The sequence below is a fragment of the Drosophila ficusphila genome, unplaced genomic scaffold (genome assembly GCF_018152265.1).
Source record: "Drosophila ficusphila isolate 14025-0441.05 unplaced genomic scaffold, ASM1815226v1 contig_106, whole genome shotgun sequence".
NCBI lineage: Eukaryota > Metazoa > Arthropoda > Insecta > Diptera > Drosophilidae > Drosophila > Drosophila ficusphila.
In genome coordinates, this window is record NW_025063993.1 from 7446410 (window position 1) to 7464002 (window position 17593).

General features: G+C 45.8%; 7 protein-coding genes across 11 annotated transcripts; 3 read left to right on the forward strand and 4 right to left on the reverse strand.

The window, feature by feature from the left end:
• The first annotated feature begins 143 nt into the window (after positions 1-143).
• LOC108093880 lies at positions 144-3277 on the forward strand. Of its 2 annotated transcripts, none has more exons than XM_017194231.1 (3): positions 144-1298; positions 1908-2066; positions 2128-3277. In XM_017194231.1, exons 1-3 carry the CDS (start codon positions 1064-1066, stop codon positions 3000-3002), a joined length of 1269 nt encoding a protein of 422 aa, XP_017049720.1. In that variant the 5' UTR covers positions 144-1063; the 3' UTR covers positions 3003-3277. The 2 variants fall into 2 exon arrangements, with proteins under 2 accessions (XP_017049720.1, XP_017049729.1); XM_017194240.1 differs by having other exon boundaries at positions 144-402.
• A 112-nt stretch (positions 3278-3389) lies between these two features.
• On the reverse strand, positions 3390-6893 carry LOC108093872 (valine--tRNA ligase). Its single transcript, XM_017194218.1, has 5 exons — positions 6629-6893; positions 4807-6560; positions 4301-4750; positions 3608-4237; positions 3390-3550 (listed from the first exon to the last, which is right to left on the reverse strand). Exons 1-5 carry the CDS (start codon positions 6720-6722, stop codon positions 3500-3502), a joined length of 2979 nt encoding a protein of 992 aa, XP_017049707.1. The 5' UTR covers positions 6723-6893; the 3' UTR covers positions 3390-3499.
• A 241-nt stretch (positions 6894-7134) lies between these two features.
• LOC108094023 (probable polyamine oxidase 5) lies at positions 7135-8666 on the reverse strand. The gene has a single exon (XM_017194457.2). It carries the CDS (start codon positions 8611-8613, stop codon positions 7183-7185), a length of 1431 nt encoding a protein of 476 aa, XP_017049946.1. The 5' UTR covers positions 8614-8666; the 3' UTR covers positions 7135-7182.
• A 228-nt stretch (positions 8667-8894) lies between these two features.
• LOC108093991 (40S ribosomal protein S14a) lies at positions 8895-9611 on the reverse strand. The gene has a single exon (XM_017194407.2). It carries the CDS (start codon positions 9481-9483, stop codon positions 9028-9030), a length of 456 nt encoding a protein of 151 aa, XP_017049896.1. The 5' UTR covers positions 9484-9611; the 3' UTR covers positions 8895-9027.
• Positions 9612-9718: 107 nt separating this feature from the next.
• On the forward strand, positions 9719-11002 carry LOC108093963 (uncharacterized Golgi apparatus membrane protein-like protein CG5021). Of its 4 annotated transcripts, none has more exons than XM_017194371.2 (4): positions 9719-9881; positions 10018-10100; positions 10162-10396; positions 10446-11002. In XM_017194371.2, the coding sequence occupies exons 1-4, from the start codon at positions 9858-9860 to the stop codon at positions 10773-10775; spliced, it is 672 nt and encodes a 223-aa protein (XP_017049860.1). In that variant the 5' UTR covers positions 9719-9857; the 3' UTR covers positions 10776-11002. The 4 variants fall into 4 exon arrangements, with proteins under 4 accessions (XP_017049860.1, XP_017049875.1, XP_017049868.1 ...); XM_017194386.2 differs by having other exon boundaries at positions 10461-11002; XM_017194379.2 differs by having other exon boundaries at positions 9720-9872.
• Positions 11003-11280: 278 nt separating this feature from the next.
• Positions 11281-14785, forward strand: LOC108093826 (myotubularin-related protein 9). Its single transcript, XM_017194152.2, has 7 exons — positions 11281-11824; positions 11930-12180; positions 12257-12635; positions 12698-13173; positions 13236-13648; positions 13702-13799; positions 13853-14785. The coding sequence occupies exons 1-7, from the start codon at positions 11666-11668 to the stop codon at positions 13928-13930; spliced, it is 1854 nt and encodes a 617-aa protein (XP_017049641.1). The 5' UTR covers positions 11281-11665; the 3' UTR covers positions 13931-14785.
• A 126-nt stretch (positions 14786-14911) lies between these two features.
• Positions 14912-17564, reverse strand: LOC108093831 (protein Pixie). The gene is made up of 5 exons (XM_017194164.2): positions 17458-17564; positions 16938-17151; positions 16270-16880; positions 15499-16215; positions 14912-15443 (listed from the first exon to the last, which is right to left on the reverse strand). Exons 2-5 carry the CDS (start codon positions 17148-17150, stop codon positions 15149-15151), a joined length of 1836 nt encoding a protein of 611 aa, XP_017049653.1. The 5' UTR covers position 17151; positions 17458-17564; the 3' UTR covers positions 14912-15148.
• Between the last annotated feature and the right edge of the window lie 29 nt (positions 17565-17593).

The following is a 17593-nucleotide window of genomic DNA, read 5'->3' on the forward strand; positions in this document are numbered from 1 at the left end:
GATCGATCAGCAAATGAGTCAAAAACACGCGCCAAACTCAACTCGATTGTACAGTTACATCATCTGTAAGCGGATCGATCACAATGGCCACCAGTTTTCGATTTTATTTATAGCCATTAAAACTGGCTCGAGCGGAAAGAAGATGCTAGACATTAGGTTTACATACCGGAGAGAAGAGCAAACAGACGGACACTTTCTTTTATCCCATTTTTTTGGGGAATCATGCGGCGCTGCACGCGTGCGCAGACCGCCAAATTGGATATCAGTAGTGCGCAGTGACAGGCACTTCTTTTTATCACTTTCCTCGCCCAGAAATCGGTTTGTTGTCGTCGAGAAGCGGTACGCGTAAATTCTGGTAACGAATAAAGCCAATAAGAGTCAGAAGCCGAGCATTTCCCATGCGTGAGTGCTCCACATTCTCTCCCAAACAGGTGAAATAAGCCCCACACGATTTGCGGACAGGTGTGGATCAAGGCTCTTAGATGGGGTGAAATTCAATTAACTTAAATTCTTAAATGATTTGAATTTGCCAAAGTTAAAACTTTAAGATCCTGTATTCCGAAAACTTAAATGTTTTAAGGCTTACTATATTTTGTAAGAGTTGAAATATGCACCAATTTTATAAGAATCGAACTCTAGTGTTTGATTAATATTAGTTATAATTCCAAATATTAAGAAATGGAATTAATTTTCTATAATATGTAAAGCTTTATTCTGATCATGGTTTCTGATCACCGAAACGTCTCCTAAATTTTGATGGCAAACTGATACAAAAATACTGATATGGCTCATAAAAACGGAACATGCAATTCCGGGAACCCTAGCCGTCCCTGGATTTGGTGCATGGTTGTCGGGTTCTCTCAATTAGCACCTGAGCACCCCACTGGCCCACTCGCCAACAGAATCTGCCCCCAAAACTCGGGTCTCCAGCGGCTCAGTCTCCATTGTGTCACAAACGCGAGCGGACGTCTCTCTCGATCGGTAGCCAATCCGTTGCAGCAGCTATAGCCCCATAGCTTCACCGAGTGAAAACCGAAAGTGATCCGTACGAGAACCGATTATCATGTCTGCCGGTGGCCGTTCCTCGCAGCTTCTGGCCCTCGTGGCCATCTTCTTCAGCAGCTATATAGTGGGCATTTACAGTGCGGCACGTGCCAGTAGCTTAGCCATAACGTCGCAATCGAAAGTTAATGGAAGCCAGATCCTAGGAAACGGAACCTGGATACCGGGGAATGATACTTATTTGGAGGCAGAGGAGGATTCCAGCTTGGCCCGCAATGGGACGCGACATCCTCGCTGTAAGTTTAGATTCCATAACAGGTGACTCTTTCAAAGATCCGACCGGATGAATGCCGGTGGTCTGTTTTTCCGTCTTGCTGGAGGAATGTGGGTCAGGCCTCAATTATCACCCTCTGTGCATGTACCGCAGGTGGACTCTTTAGTCTTAGCTGTTTCCGCACTCCACAAACATCATTGGGTGCGCGGAAAGCGGTTCCATTTGCGCATTGCATTTTTTGATTAAACAGTGGAACCTCCTTAAGTTGAATTTCGCACGGCTCGAAGTTTTAAAGATAAGGAAAACACATTGCATAAAAGCTCAGCATAATAATTTAAATGATTTTCATAGTTTTCTGTGTGCCATTATTCGAGAAGTTTTCGAAATTAAATTTATTAATTTTCCTCCAAAATGTTGTGACAAAGATTCACATTTCGATCAGCTTATTTAACATCTCCAAAACATATTTCGAAGCACTACTGTAAAGAGTACTTAGTTATCTCCTAAGGTTTTATGATATTTGCCCAAGGGCTGATAATAAGTTCGAGGAAAATTACAATTTCCGCCTCCACCCTCACGGTTGTAGATTTCCCAAACCATGAGATTTCAATAACAACTTCTTCGTTTTTAGGGTTTCCTTTCTACACAATTGGCCGCTTCTCCAACGATATCTGCACGGGCAACAATCTGCTCCTGGGAACCTGTGTAATCAACGGAGAGTGTACAGACAACAGTGGAGTGGCGGCGGGCAGCTGCTCCTCCATTACAGCTCAAGCCATTTGCTGCATTTGTAAGTATTTTCAGATTACACAACATATAATCAAATACTAATTCGTTATATTTCCCTAAAGATCAAAGGACATGTGGAGCCAGCACAACGTACAACAACACGTACTTCTACAACAGCAATTATCCGGCTCCTTATGCAGGTGGCGGTCGCTGTTCTATAGTAGTTACCCCGCCGGATTCGACGATCTGCCAGCTGCGAGTGGACTTCCTCTCCCTTTCGCTGGCTCCGCCGACAGGCGATGGATCCTGTTCCACCGATGCTCTGACCATCACCGGGGGAGCCTCGCAGGTGCCCACCATCTGCGGTGAGAACTCAGGACAGCATGTTTATGTGGACTTCAACGGCGTGAATCCGATCACCATCTCTGTGGCCACTTCCGGAGGCTATACATTCAACCGCAACTGGCAGTTCCAGATAAGAATGCTGGGTTGCTCCTCAGCCACTTTGGCTCCCGCCGGATGTCTTCAGTACTATATGCCCAGTAGTGGCACCTTGGCCAGCTTTAACTACGTTTCGGCTGCTTCCTCGGCCCTGAATTCGATTGGAGTGCAGGGAACCAGGCAGCTGGCGAACACAAACTACGGAATATGCATCCGCAAGGCGGCGGGAATGTGCTCCATCACCTACAGCCAGGTCAGCTCCGATACGTACTCATTCACACTCACAAACGATGTGGGCGCCGTGGATCCAACTCTGCTGGCCACCTCCTCCGTTCAGAGTCAGGATTGCACCACGGACTATTTAGTTATTCCGGTGCCGACGCAGGGCGGCGTTTCGATGCCCAGCGATCGGTTTTGTGGACTCGGTCTGGTGTCCACGACCACGTCGGCAAAGCCTTTTGTGGTCTACACAGTAACAGATGGAAATGAGGACATGGATATATCGAATCGCGGCTTCTATTTGTCGTATTCGCAAAACGCGTGTCCCATTCTGTAAATATGGTATACAAAAAAGACTTGATTATGATAGCTTAAAATAAATGATTAAATATTTATTGGAAGAAATAATTGGGTTTCCTTTCTAATCGATAAATGGTTAAGAAACTATAGTTTAGAAACTATAAAAACAACATACCAATACTATTTCCAATCCCAGCCAATACTTATAGTTTGTTTTCAATGTTTCGTGAAAGTAGCAATTAGCAAAAATGATCTAATGGGAATTTAATCGTGTTCGAAGAAAACAAATATGTATTATTTTGCGGTTTTCTGTGACAAAAGAGTTAGCAGTTTAAAACGGAAATGTCCGGTCTTGGAAACAAACATCAAAATTTTCCGAAAAAAAATAGTAACTTATTTACTCATTAATCTCTTAAGGTACAAGTGTTTTTAATAAGTACGGCAGTCTTTAATTCTAAAACAAACAAACGACTTAGTCGTTTATGTAACAACATAGGTTTTATCTAAATTGATCAGGTAAACTACACATAGGGATCACGCTGACAGTCTTATGAGGCTGTTAATTTCCGCCTCAAGTTCTTTAACCTGCAATAAGGAAATATATAAGTATTTTTATAGATATCAATAATATTGCTCTTTCACCTTATTTTCGAAATGCATTTTCACAGTTTTGTCAGCCATCAGCTGGAAGGCTTCATTGTCTAAACGCATTCGGTACCGCTGCAGCTCATTTACTAGTTTCTTGAGTTTCTTTGTGTTGGCCAGCTTCATCTCGTTTCGTTTATCCGATGCTACAGCCAATCCATCACTGACCTTTAAGCCAAAAGAACAGAGTGCTCCCGCCGTGGAAAAGAAGCTGAGTTGCTTGGAAATATTTGAGGTATCATCGAGCAGTTCTAGTTCCACGCCGTCGCAACGGGTGAGCACTTGAATTTGGGGCAGGTGGCGACGAAGAACGCCTTCCGAATCCGAGTTCTGAGCAAACAAACTGAGGCGCGGCTGGTGTCGCTTGCTAATCTCATTGCGACTCTTCACCTGCCGAACGTTTTGGCATATGCTCACTATTTCGTTGACCTCTTCCTCCAGTTTGGCATCCTGGTAGTCGGACAGCTTAAGCTCAATGTTGAGCGGTACATGTTGCAGCAGTTCAGAAGCCACAAAGGGAGTAAATGGAGCCATGGCCTGCAAGCCCCAGCTGAGACAAGCAGTCAGGGTGCCGACATGGATGTAGGCATTGGCAGTGCGATTTGATATTGCCGATTTGGTAGTTTCCTATGGATAAGCAACACTGGATTTAGAGGAAATAGATTAACTTTAAACTAGTAAAACACTCACCAAGTAAATATCACAGAGATTTTGGTAGAAAAAGTTTTTCAAGGCTGCTGTAGCCAAATGGAAATTGTAGTTGTTGTAGCTCTGCGAGCAAATAGACAAAGTTTCCGCTAATCGGCCAATGATCCAGCGATCCCACATGCCCAAATTGACACCTTCCAAAGTTTCGAACTGTTGCAGCGAGATTCCTAATCCCTTAGCTGAACCCAAGGTAAAGCGCATCGCTTGCCAGATTTTGTTCAAAAACAGCTTGTTAGTGTAACAGGCATTTACATCGAAGCTGATGAAGTGGCTCTTAATGTTATGGCTCATCAGAGTGAAGCGCAGTGCATCAGTGCCGCATTCTTGAATTCCATTGGGAAACATCTTGGTCATTCCAGCTGTGGAGGTTTTAAGCTCTGCGGGTTTAATAATGCCGGCCTCGCAGGATTGCTCCAGACCAGCTTTCAAGCTCTGCGGAGATTATTCAAAATTACTTTACTATTAAAACCAGGAAATGCAGGTCTTACTTCCAAGCTTGCGCCCTGAACCACTTGTTGGGGAGCCACTATGTTGCCCAGACTCTTGGACATCTTTCTGCCCTGAGCATCGCACACAATGCCGTTCAAAAGTATTCTCTGGAACGGTGCCTCGCCGGTCAGTTTTAAGCCCATCATCATCATGCGCGCCACCCAAAAGAAGAGTATATCGTGACCAGTCTGCATCAAGTCCAAAGGATACTTCTCCTTGTAACCCTCGTCCGGCCAGCCAGCCGTGGAAAACGGAAGCAGCGACGAGGAAAACCAAGTGTCCAACACATCCTGATCACGTTTTAGCGTAAATTCCTCACTTCCCACTAACTGGATAGCTTTTTGCTTGGCTAATGTTTCACTTGTTGCGGCCACCCATTGGCTGTTACCCTTGGAGTCAATCACTTCGTAAGCAGGCACCTGATGGCCCCACCACAACTGCCGGGAAATGCACCAGTCGCGGGTGTCCTGCAGCCAGCGTTCCCACTCCGTCTCAAAGCTTGCAGGTTGTATCTGCAGCCGACCACTGTGAAGTTCAGATAGCGCATCCTTGGCCAGGTCCTTGCACTTGAGAAACCACTGAGGCAAGACCATATACTCGATAACATCCTTGGAGCGCGAGCAGATCGGTAATTGCATGCTGTGGGAGCGCACTTGGCGCAGCAGTTCCATTTCCTCCAGTCGGTTCACGATTAAGTCTCGTGCTTCAAAACGCGGTTTGCCTTTGAACTCGGAATAAGCTTCTAGCACATGACCCGCTTCGTTGAACACCTGTCGGGCTTCCAGTTTATGGCGATTAGCCAGCTCAAAGTCGAATTTATCATGGGCAGGGGTGATCTTCACCGCTCCCGTTCCAAATTCCTGGTCCACGGCAATATCAAAAACGAGCGGAATGGTGTCGTGACGGAAGGGATGTTTAAGTTTCACTTCTTCAAAATTCCTATACTTGCTGTAGCGAGGATCAAGTGGATGTACAGCCACAGCTACATCTCCCAATATAGTTTCAGGTCTCGTAGTTGACACAACAATCTCCTCAACCGAACCATCAGGAAGGGTTTCGCCATCCACAATGCGATAAGCAAAATCGTAGATTCTACCAAAAAGCACATTTTGTTCGTAGCCCGGAACGGCTATCTCCACAGGTTCCTTAATGTCCATGAGATCCACCTCGATATCAGAGATGGCGGAGCGCAGAGTGGTTGACCAGTTGACCAACGAGTTGCGTCGGCGGATGAGACCCTCATCGAAAAGTCTTTCAAAAGCAACGTTTACAGCGTGGGCCTGCTTCTCATCCATGGTAAAGTACTCGCGCTCCCAGTTAAGCATACAGCCGAGTTGACGGAGATCCTGAACTATGCCAGCACCTTTCTCCGCCTTCCAGCGCCAAACTTCGTCCAAAAAAGCCGAGCGCCCAAGCTCTTGACGAGTTTTTCCTAGCGAAGCGGCAATCGTGCGTTCCACGACCACTTGGGTGGCAATCCCTGCGTGATCTGTGCCTGGAACCCATTCCACCTGGTAGCCAAGTTGCTTTCGCTGGCGTGCAATCACATCCTGCACTGTGGCCATTAAAGCATGACCCAAATGGAGATTTCCGGTGACATTTGGTGGCGGAAGCAGCATGCGATATGTCCCTCGCTTGCAGTTACTGCTTCCAGTCTTTGGCAGGTTCGCCAGACGCTCCTCCCGCTCCCAATAGGCTTGCTCTACTGGACGGGGCTGGTATCCTGTGGCCAAGGGCAGCTCTTTATTGGCATCTAGAATCGGAAGAAAATAAATTCTTTAGCCGGCAATGGTTTTATGAATGAAATCGAAGGAAACACACCTTTAACTGTGCTGTAATACAAGGAGAACACCTTAGGTTGGCAGAGATACTTGTATTTGAGTAGTTTGCTTCTGCAATTCCTTATTATTTGCATTTTTATTACTGTGTTTATGCAATGGAGCTAACGAATTAAAAGCGCTTTAGTGATGGCCTGAAAACATCTGATGCGATAATCGATAAGTCTATGAAACGCGCCAATTTTGAATTAAATAATATTTATGCTTTTGTGTTGTAATTTTTGGAACCTTTTTATTTATTTACAAGAATTGTCAAAACAAAGCATGAATAAAATACAACTCCAGGCTAAGTAGAAAAAATTTCCCATAGTTGTGTTATTAAAAGCTAAGAGCAAAAATTATTTGGAATTTCATTGACCATTCTTGTAGTTTTACTACCTTACAAGTAATTTTAGCAATACTTCCATATTCCATATTATATCTCACATAAAAAAAGCTGTGTTAAAGACAATTATTTATTTTATTTTGTATTAAAAAATTACTTAAATAATTTTATATAATAAGCAAAAAACTTGATCGACCGAATAAAATAAATTTTTAAGGATTCGAACTGCAAGAAGAGTAGTGCTGGATCAAACGGTCTGCCTCCCGAAATCCCGCTTCAACGGCGCCGTGAACGGTGGAAAAGTGGTTCTTACTGGAGGCTTCTCCTGCAAACAGCAACCCAAGATGTCCATCGGGTCCCAAGACTGGAGTCTCTAGATCCCATGGCCCCGTTTTCTTTTCATCGGCCTTCAAGCAACGATGGCTGTAGCTTCCGCGGAAGTTTGGATTCGAATACCACTTGCTGCGCATGAAGCGCTTTGGAGTGGGAACCTCGAAGGTGAGGAACTTCCGGAAGAGCCACATCAAACCCTCAAGAACCTTTTCATCGGACAAAGTCTCCATATGGCGACCATGTGGGCCGCCCACCCAGGCAAGCAGTAGGCGTGGTTGGCAAGTGATTTTGTGGCAACCGGTGATGCCCTCCAACCAGAAATATTCTGATTTCCGTAGCTCCTTCAAATCCTGCTGAAGCCAGAAGCAATAAAATCCCACCCAATTATCAGGAAGCGGTTGCTGATCGAATTCCATAAATAATTTGTTCACTGTTCCGAGGCTTAAGCCTCGAATGGCGTTCACCTTGGCAGGTGGAAGTGGGGGAACGAACAGTTTTTCAGCCTGCTCCTGCAGGACTCCCAAAGACACTGTGCAAATGACATGATCCGCCTCGAAATAGTCCCCATCTTCGCAGCGTAGGAAGACCTTATTTGGGCAAGCCAACTCAATTTTGTCGACCTTCTTGCAGAGGTTGACACGTCCTTTAAGCAAACCCAGATCGTCTGGTTCATCCTCACTGACCTTCATCAGCAGGCGAAGGAATCGCTGGAAGCCCTTGGTGCCCCAATGTTGCAGCTTGTCGCCATCGCACTCATCGTACTCGATGTGTTCCCTCACAGAAACCTCAAACAGGTTATCCGAACCGATAATAGAGCTCTCATGTTTGGTAAAAGCATCCAAAGCCTCGCCAGCCAAGGCTCTTTCCACTTCGGGCATCTCTTTTTCGATTAATCGCCAGTAGCTCTCCACCATGTGAGTGCCGAAGGATCCCACTACAGGATTAGGCCCACTAGGCATGCTCCTGATGGCAATGTCGTGCAGGTTACATCCTACCGCCTGAGACACCTCCTCCTTATTCGATCGTACCATCTTCATGGAGCTATAGTAGTCGCCCGTTAGGTGTAGGATACCAAGATCCTTCACCATTTCGTACACTTTATTGCCCTGCTGGCCGTGACACCATTGAGCGCCCACATCGATGACATTGTCCCCGAACGAGATAGTGTTGATCCGCCCACCGATGCGATTCTCCGCCTCCAGGATCTGCACATTACTGAAATTGTTTTGCAGGAGTCGCGTGGCGGCTGCGATTCCTGAAGTTCCGGCTCCGATGATCAGAATCCTAGAGGAGGCTCGACATTTGTCCATTGTAAGACGCTGGGAGTGAAGTCCGCCCTACAGACCAGACGATCAACGAGCTACTGATCAAGTTTTTAACTTATAGTTTGGCTCGACAAGTGTTGGCTGGTGGATTTTTATGGCTTCAATAGCGATTTTCTTCACCACTTGTTGAACACTTTCAGGTTCTAAGCCACAAAAATGCAGCATTGACAAATCTAGGTCGCAAACTACTTCAATTTGGTCACAACATAACAGAAAAAAATCTAAAAAGTAATTATAAGATGTCACATAGTCAAGGAGTACAAAACTTTCCATCATAATGTTCCTGGTTTATTACAGTGCACCTATGTATGTGCACAAACAGAATCAGTGTCATGCCATTATAGGAAAATGCTGTATTTTGACCAAAAGCAGGGACTTCTGCTCTCCAGCTTCAGAACTTTACAGACGACGACCACGGCGACCGCCCTTCCTGCGGGTGGAGTCCGATGGGATGGGAGTCACGTCTTCGATGCGGCCAATCTTCATTGAAGAGCGGGCCAGGGCTCGCAGAGCAGATTGGGCGCCGGGTCCAGGGGTCTTGGTCTTGTTGCCGCCAGTTGCACGCAGCTTGATGTGCAGAGCAGTTATGCCCAGGGTCTTGCACTTCTCGGCCACATCCTGAGCAGCCAACATAGCGGCGTAGGGCGAAGCCTCATCACGATCGGCCTTGACCTTCATGCCCCCGGTAACACGGGCAATTGTTTCACGGCCGGACAGATCCGTAACATGAACGAAAGTGTCGTTGAAGCTGGCGTAAATGTGGGCCACTCCGAAAACAATCTCTCCGTCGCGAACTTGGGGTCCAAGCTGAACCTGCACTTCCTCCTTTTGAACTTTAGCTTTCCTGGGTGCCATTTTGGGGGTATTTTCTTTGATCAGCAACACTTGCGTGAACCGGATATAAAAAAAAGAAGCCTCCGGATGTCAATGATATAATATATTTTTTAACCAAGTTTATTTGTAATAAGCAATCGGAATATATAAAAATTTTCCAATATGACCACGTTCAAATTCGATAATTTCCGGAGCTGCCAACCTAATCTTACTCTAAGAAACACGACAGCTCTACAATCTATTGACATAGTGCGATAACGATAGACAGCTACGCAGGCAGAAACAACAACAACCTAAGAACTAGGCGAAGAAAATGTATTAAAATCTTTAAAAACCGCGAAAAACCCATATAAATCCATCACAATTAAGCATTAAAAGTCAAGCACAACGCAAGCATGGCCTCCGCAACGGTAAGAAATGTATGTATGCCGCACTAACACCTAACAAGCTGCTTTTTTGGTGTGCCACCCTGACAATACGACCCGAGGTTTTCATCGAAAAACTCCCTTTTAAAGTCTTTGCCAGCTGAACTAATCCAACTTACGTGTTAAACAGGTGCCGTTACTCGACGATGACACGATACCCTTTGGCGAGGAGGACGAGATGCGGGATCCCAGTCGTGCCTCCCAGAAATACACGTAGGCAGAACTGACCAAAATCCATAGAGCAATTTCTCAAAATCCTACTTTCAACCCACAGGCACCCGTATGTCACCTTCTTCCACCTGTTCTTCAGGGGTGCCGCCATTGTCATATACATATTTTGCGGCTGGTTCATCGACTCCTTTATCACCAGCTTTGTGTTTGTGGTGCTCTTCCTATCCGCTGACTTTTGGACGGTGAAGAACATTTCAGGAAGATTACTGGTGGGTCTTCGATGGTGGAACTACGTCGACGACGAGGGCGTTTCGCACTGGGTGTTTGAGTCCAAAAACGTGAGTCACGAGATAAGCTAACTTGATAGCCCTTGATGATGAAACGCAGTCTGAATCCTACCAGAGTCGGATCAACAAGCACGAGCAGCGAATCTTTTGGCTGGGCCTCATCCTGTGTCCCGTTTTCTGGGGTCTCTTCTTCCTAATAGCCCTCTTCGGGCTGAAGTTCAAGTGGCTTCTGCTAGTTATGATCGCCATTGCGCTCAATGCCGCCAATTTGTATGGCTACATCAAATGTAATTACGGCGCTAGCAAAGATCTAAACTCCGCCGCCACGGACTTTGTGAAGACGCAGCTTTTTAAGAACGCCATGGACATCATGACTAAACCCAGTACCGCGCAGCCGCCAACCAACGTTCGTCCCACGGGAGTCGTCTGAGCTGGGAGAGACTCCGATTACTAAGTCACCTTGCCACCGTCTGCCGCAGCGCATTCCAAAGAGTATTTAACGCTTCTTTTGGCCGGTAACCAAGAACTTTGAACGGCATCGCTGTCTGTATGTAACATATGTAAAACTTAATTTAGCCATATTGCAATCTATCTTAATCATTTCTTACTTTTACTTGAATTAAACGATCGCATGTCCGTGTGACAAGCAAATAGTAATCGATGGTTGCAAATTTAATGGGATTACAAAAAATTTCAAGCAGTCAATGGGAATGTAGAGAGTTTGGTCGGTAAATAAAATTTTTATGGATTAATTGGATTTTAATATTATATTGTGTGTATTACTTTTATTCAGAAAATATATTTATTATTAAAATACATGGACTTCGAATTCTGAACAATTTATGAATAATATTGTGGTGCTATTTCCTGATTTGAATAACGGTTCATAATGGTTCGGCAGTGTGGCAATACTCTTTTGAAGTGAGCTTTTACAGTCAGTAAGCAACGGGCACACTGGCGCGAAGCACAAAACAGTCGGAGGAAACGGAATCGCAAACCGAAAAGAAAGAAATGCAATCTGTGCCGTAAGTGGGGGCGTGCAACAAAGGTTTTCATCGCCTGGAGCTAGTTCGATTGGTGGAAAAGGATCATCAAAGCCCTAGAAACCCATATAAACCTCTCCAGCGCAGGTGACGTACGCACTGCTGTCGGTTCAAAAAAGGTCCTCAAAGGGCGGGAGAACCGCGGAGGAGAAAAGCGGCTGCGGCGACAACAGAAGAAGCAATCAAGTGGCAACAGGAGATAGCCGGGCGCAAAATGCAAAAAGTTAATTAGTGCCCCGGCCAAATCAAATCGGGACACCCCGCAGCGGCCATCGCCATGGAATTTGCCGACCTGATAAAGACCCCCAAGCTGGACGGAGTCCTCCTGCACGACCCATCGAATGCGGGGGCGTCGGGCGCAACAGTTGGCACGCTGTGCATCACCGGGCACCATCTGCTGCTCAGTGCTCGTCAGGAGACCAGCCAGGAGCTGTGGGTAAGTGGTTTTCAGCCTGACCGCTTCCCTAATCCAATGTGCTTCAGCTTCAATGGAGCGCTGCTAATTGAATTGGTCACTCATTCTCGTCCTCTTGTTTTTCAGCTCCTGCACAAGAACATCGACTGTGTGGAGAAGAAGCCTAGTTTGTCGCAGAACATCGTAGTTGGAGGCCTCATCACCCTAAAATGCAAGGACCTGCGCATCATCTCGCTGGAGATCAAGTGCGGAAAGGAGTTCTTCAACGTGGCCGCATCGCTAGAGGCACTTAGTGCCATCCAAAACACCGAGCTGCTGTATCCCTTCTTCTACCGGCCCATGTACTCCATCCTAGAGGACGGCTACACGATGTTTAGGTGAGTGCACACTTTGCCCATTACTGCTGGCAAATTGGCTACAATTCAATTACAATCTTGCCCCCTCTACAAACAGGCCCGAGCTGGAGTTCGCCAAGCTCATCAGCGGGGTGGGCATGGGAGGCGGGTCGTCGCCGAATGTGGCCAACATAACAATTTGCATGCCATCAACATCGACAACGTCGCTTGCTGTGGGCCCTGGCATTCCCCATCCCCTCCAAAATGGCTTTGCGATAGACGCCCTGGCTGGAAATCCTGGGGGTGGCGTGCTTCAAGGCTCACAAGCTGGCTGCGAGTGGCGCATCAGCAACGTCAACAGAGACTTCAGCGTCTGTGCCACATATGGCGCCACGCTAATTGTACCTAAAGCAATTACGGACGAGCAGATAGTGCTCTCCGCTGCGTTTCGGGATGGCGGTCGTTTTCCCGTCCTTAGCTACAGGCATGAAAATGGCGTAAGTCACTGCAGCCACAGCAGATTAATTCTATTAGATAATGCAATGAATCATATTAACAGGCCACCCTGATGCGCAGCTCGCAGCCGCTCTCCATTCAGGGCATTAAACGCTGTCGGGCTGACGAGGCTATCCTGAACCTAGTCCTTGGTCGCAGCCGAAAGGGATTCATTGTGGACACGTGGGGCAAGGGCAAGTCCAACACGGAGACGGATCTGCACTACTCACAGTGGAAGAAGGTCAATCGCTCCATTGGCAACGTCAGCTCACCCGCTTCTATCTTGGATAGTTTCGCTCGGCTGATTGAGGCCTGCAACGATTTGGGTTGCAGCACGGATAAGTGGCTTTCGAGATTGGAGAACAGTGGCTGGCTTAGCCTCGTACTGAACTCCCTGAATGCCTCTTGTGTGGTGGCCCAGTGTTTGGATCAGGAGGGAAGTCCGGTGCTGGTTCACGGGGCCAAGGGCTTGGATTCCACGCTCATTGTCACTTCACTGGTGCAGATCATCCTCAATCCTGACTGCCGCACAGTGAGAGGGTAGGTCATCTTCTAATTACCTTTCCGGTTGGTCTTGTCTCTAATTAGCGATTTCTTTTCAGCCTGCAAGCTTTAATAGAACGCGAGTGGATCCAGGCGGGACATCCCTTCGCATCGCGTCATCGCTACTCTTGCTACACACCAAATCAAACGAGGAACAAGAGCTCGGGTGCCACTTTTGTGCTCTTCCTGGACTGTATCTATCAGCTGTACACCCAATTCCCCTGCAGCTTCGAGTTTAGCACACAACTGCTAATCCTGCTTTTCGAGCACAGTTACTTCTCGCAATATGGTACGTTTTTGTGCGATTCGGAGCGAGAGCGCAGCGAACTGCACGTGCACACCAGGACAACGAGCTTGTGGTCTTACCTAAACCGACCAGATGTTTTGCAAACACTGCTGAATCCACTGTACGAGCCAAATGCCAATGTGATATGGCCTTCAGTGGCGCCTATTAGCTTGGAGTTGTGGAGCGGTACGATATAAAACTGACCTAACGTGCAAGTCGTTGTTAATCGTTAATTTCAGATCTCTATTTGCGATGGGTGATAGATCAGCGCAGTTGCGCCACAGTCATGTCACAAATTCAGGAACTTGTGACCCGCGAAAAGGAACTCAGAACTCAGGTAAGTCCGTTTAAATTTAGAAAGCGTATAGCCTCATGCTTGCTGTCTTTCAGGCCCTCAAACTGCGCAAACAGGCCTTGGAACTCGGCCAGGAAGTGTCCACACTCATGAAAGGTGCAGACAATGCATAGACGGCTACCTCAAAAGTTCTCTATTTGTTAATCTCCTGCATGATATACAATTATTTTTGATACGTTCTGTTGCAACATTTCGACAATTATTTAAGCATATAGCAACACTAAAATTAAGTCACTAACAGTTCCATTTACAAAAAAAATATGCTGAAAAAAGGAAAATAAAAAACAAGGTAAATTAAATTATTGGATAAACCATAGGATCTGCTTTTGGATCAACTTGAACACTCAATTTTAGGCATACGAATGTCCATTTTTACCAACTATACTTCTACTGGAGAAGTTCCGATACATAACTATAAAACACAAAATGATGGCATTATTGTAACTTGAAACTCTCTCCTTGCAAAGCGCTCTCTACTCACAGACTCAGATTTATATTTGAAAATTGAAAATGCACATAGCGCAACTATCAAATGTTTAGTCAATTTTTGACGCATTTACTTTTATGGAATTTTTAGTGCATAAGTCTTCAGAAATACATATTTATAGTACTTACGTGTCAGTTATTTAGTGGTCTTCACGCCACGGATCAAATTTAGTATTATAAATTCAAAGATTTGCCTTTTCAAAAATTTGTATGTACATTTGATTAAATCGCATAAATTTAAAGCTTTAAAAGCGTTTATATTAATATTTATGCTGTGCATGCGTTGGTATATCCATAAACAAATATTGTAAATTATACACCTATAAATGTTTCTAGCTGTTATGTGTGTTTATTTCGAATTGTGATCGTATTTGAAATGACAAAAAATTTGTATGTAATTTATATCCACTTTTACATTTCTATTGTGCGTATTTTGTGTAATTATCGCTAAAGTGCAATAAATACGTGTTAATTTGCAGAAATCTATGGCGTTTTCAACTTTAGGCATATAAGATTTCAAAGGACCACCTGTTGATAGCTGTCTTCTTATAGTTTCCGTTTTGTACAAAGAAATTGTTTATTTTTGCTCAACACCTTTAAGACATCAATTTTTGTTGGTTTTTAAGGTTCACTATTTATTTCGCTGTAAAAACGTATATAAAACTCACTTTAATAAAGTACAACAAAGCCCCAATCTTTGATTGTACGTAATCCTTGACAACAATAACAAAAATAAGTTGATAGCAAATGGGTGTTTTTGACCAAAGATTGCAAAATGAACAAAGGAGAGCAAAAGAAAACAAAGTGAAACGAGCTGTTTAATCAAAGATGTCAGTGATTCCGGATTAGTTGCTTGCTTCGTCTTCCAAAAAGAAGAACTGGCCGGAGCGCTTTTGTTCCGTGTCCTTGACCGAATTGTTCTTGTTAATCCGAGGCCTGAAGTTGTTGGGATCGCGACGGAAGGTGATGCCGAGAAGTTCGAGAAATCGGTTCATGCCATTTAGGAGAGACTGAGGCGTAGAGGCAGTCGTTTTCACTGAAGGCTGGCCTTCAATAACAATGACACGGTCGGCGAGGTAGGTGGCCATGATGAAATCGTGCTCCACCACAAATCCAGTTTTCTTGGCGTGCAAAATGTAGCTAAAACAGATAATTGCCAATATATATGCCACTTTGAAATCAAGATAAAACATACCGCTTGATAACCTTGGCGGCTACAAGACGCTGCTCCGAATCTAAATACGCGGAGGGTTCGTCGATGAGGTAGACATCTGCTGGCTTGCCAAGACACAAAACCAAGGCGACTCGCTGCAACTCACCACCAGAAAGGTTTTGCACCTCCTGGTCCATGATTTCTTCGATCTTCATGGGCTTCATCACATCGGCAATAAACTGCGGATGCACGTAAGCATCACGAATCTTGTCATGCAGCAAATGACGCACATGGTTCTGGAATTTCGGGGAAATCTTCTGCGGCTTGTAAGAGATGTTGAGCATGGGCAGCTCAACCTCGCCATCGGGCTGCAGATTACCGGCCAGCATACGGATAAACGTGGTTTTTCCCGTACCGTTTTCGCCCAGCAGCACGAGGATCTCGGAATCGCTAAAGTGTCCCTTCTCCACGGTCAGCTCGAATTTTCCTAGGGTCTTCACCATGGCGGGATACACGTAGTGGTTCATGCGTTTAATCTCCTCTTCCGTGGCGGACTCAGAGACTTTAAACGTTAACGACTCTGTACGGAAACGCATATTTTCGGTGGGCACAAAGCCATCGAGGAAAATGTTGATGCCTTCACGCACGGAGAAGGGCATAGTGACCACTCCGTAGCAACCGGGAACTCCGTAAAGGCAGCAAATAAAGTCGGACAAGTAATCCAGCACAGACAGATCGTGCTCTACCACGATAATGAACCTGAAAGTTAGTATTTTGTTAATAAAAATGATCGTTTGAAGATTACTAACCTACTTAGTGGGATGAAGAAGCGACCGAATAGTCAAGGCAGCATTAAGACGCTGCTTCACATCCAAATACGAGGACGGCTCGTCAAACATGAAAATATCCGCATTCTGTATGCACACCATAGCAATTGCAAAACGCTGCAATTCTCCACCAGAAAGCTGAGCGATCTCACGATCTCGGATGTGCGAAAGGTCCAGCATCTCGCAGATTTTCGTCTGCAGCTCACGCTCGTCCTTCTTGTCCAGCAGATCGCCGACAGCACCGCGCACAGCCTTGGGGATTTGATCCACATACTGTGGCTTAACGAGCGCTTTCAAATTGTCCTCCAAAATCTTAGTGAAGTAGTTTTGCAACTCGGAACCACGGAAGTAGCTTAGGATCTCCGTCCAGTCGGGAGGATTGGCGTACTTGCCCAAATTCGGTTTCTGCTTGCCCGCAAGGATCTTTAAGGCGGTCGACTTGCCAATACCGTTTTGACCCACCAAGCCAAGCACTTCACCTGGACGCGGAATGGGCAGACGATGCAGCTTGAAGGAGTTTTTGCTGTAGCGATGCGTTGTGTGCTTCTCCAGGTTGCTGGGCAAGTTGATAATTGTGATGGCCTCAAAGGGGCATTTCTGTGGGGCAAACATGGTTATTTGGGTTGGAATTTTAGGGTCAGCTGGTTAACCTACCTTGACACAGATACCACAACCAATGCACAGCTCCTCGGACAGCGAGGCTATCTTGGAGGTGGGCGTCACCTCAATGCAGAGCTTGCCCATGCGCACCACCGGGCAGGTCTTCTTGCACTCCTGCCGACACCGCTTGGGTTTGCACTTGTCATCGCTGACGATGGCAATACGCGTCTGCTTGTCCACCTCCTCGTTCTCTTTTCTGCGCGACATGCTGTGGATTAAAAAGAAAAGTTTTTCAATCAGTTGTGGTTAGCTCTAGTAATCAGTCGTCTTTATGGTAATCAGTTCATTGTCAACGTTGCAAATCCCCAATCCCCGGCCGTCAAAACAAATCTGGTGCATTGCTTTTAGAGCGGAGCGGGGGGGTGCAGTGACTCTGTTCGCCAGTGAGTGAAAGTATAACCTCAAAGCGTGGCCAAAACAATTGCTTTTCACGGCGAATTTTCTTTGTCTGTCATGCAGTTGGCTTTCTTCTACACTTTCACGTTGTCAGACTAACAAAAACTTTAAATTTTACCTGCGAACTAGGCCGAAATTGTTGTAAAACAGACAGAACGCACGCTCTTGCGTGTCAGCCAACAAGTTTCAAAAGGGGGGAGTTTCGATGAATTTTCCAACACTTCTGCGGATAGAGGCGGGCAGATGAACTATCG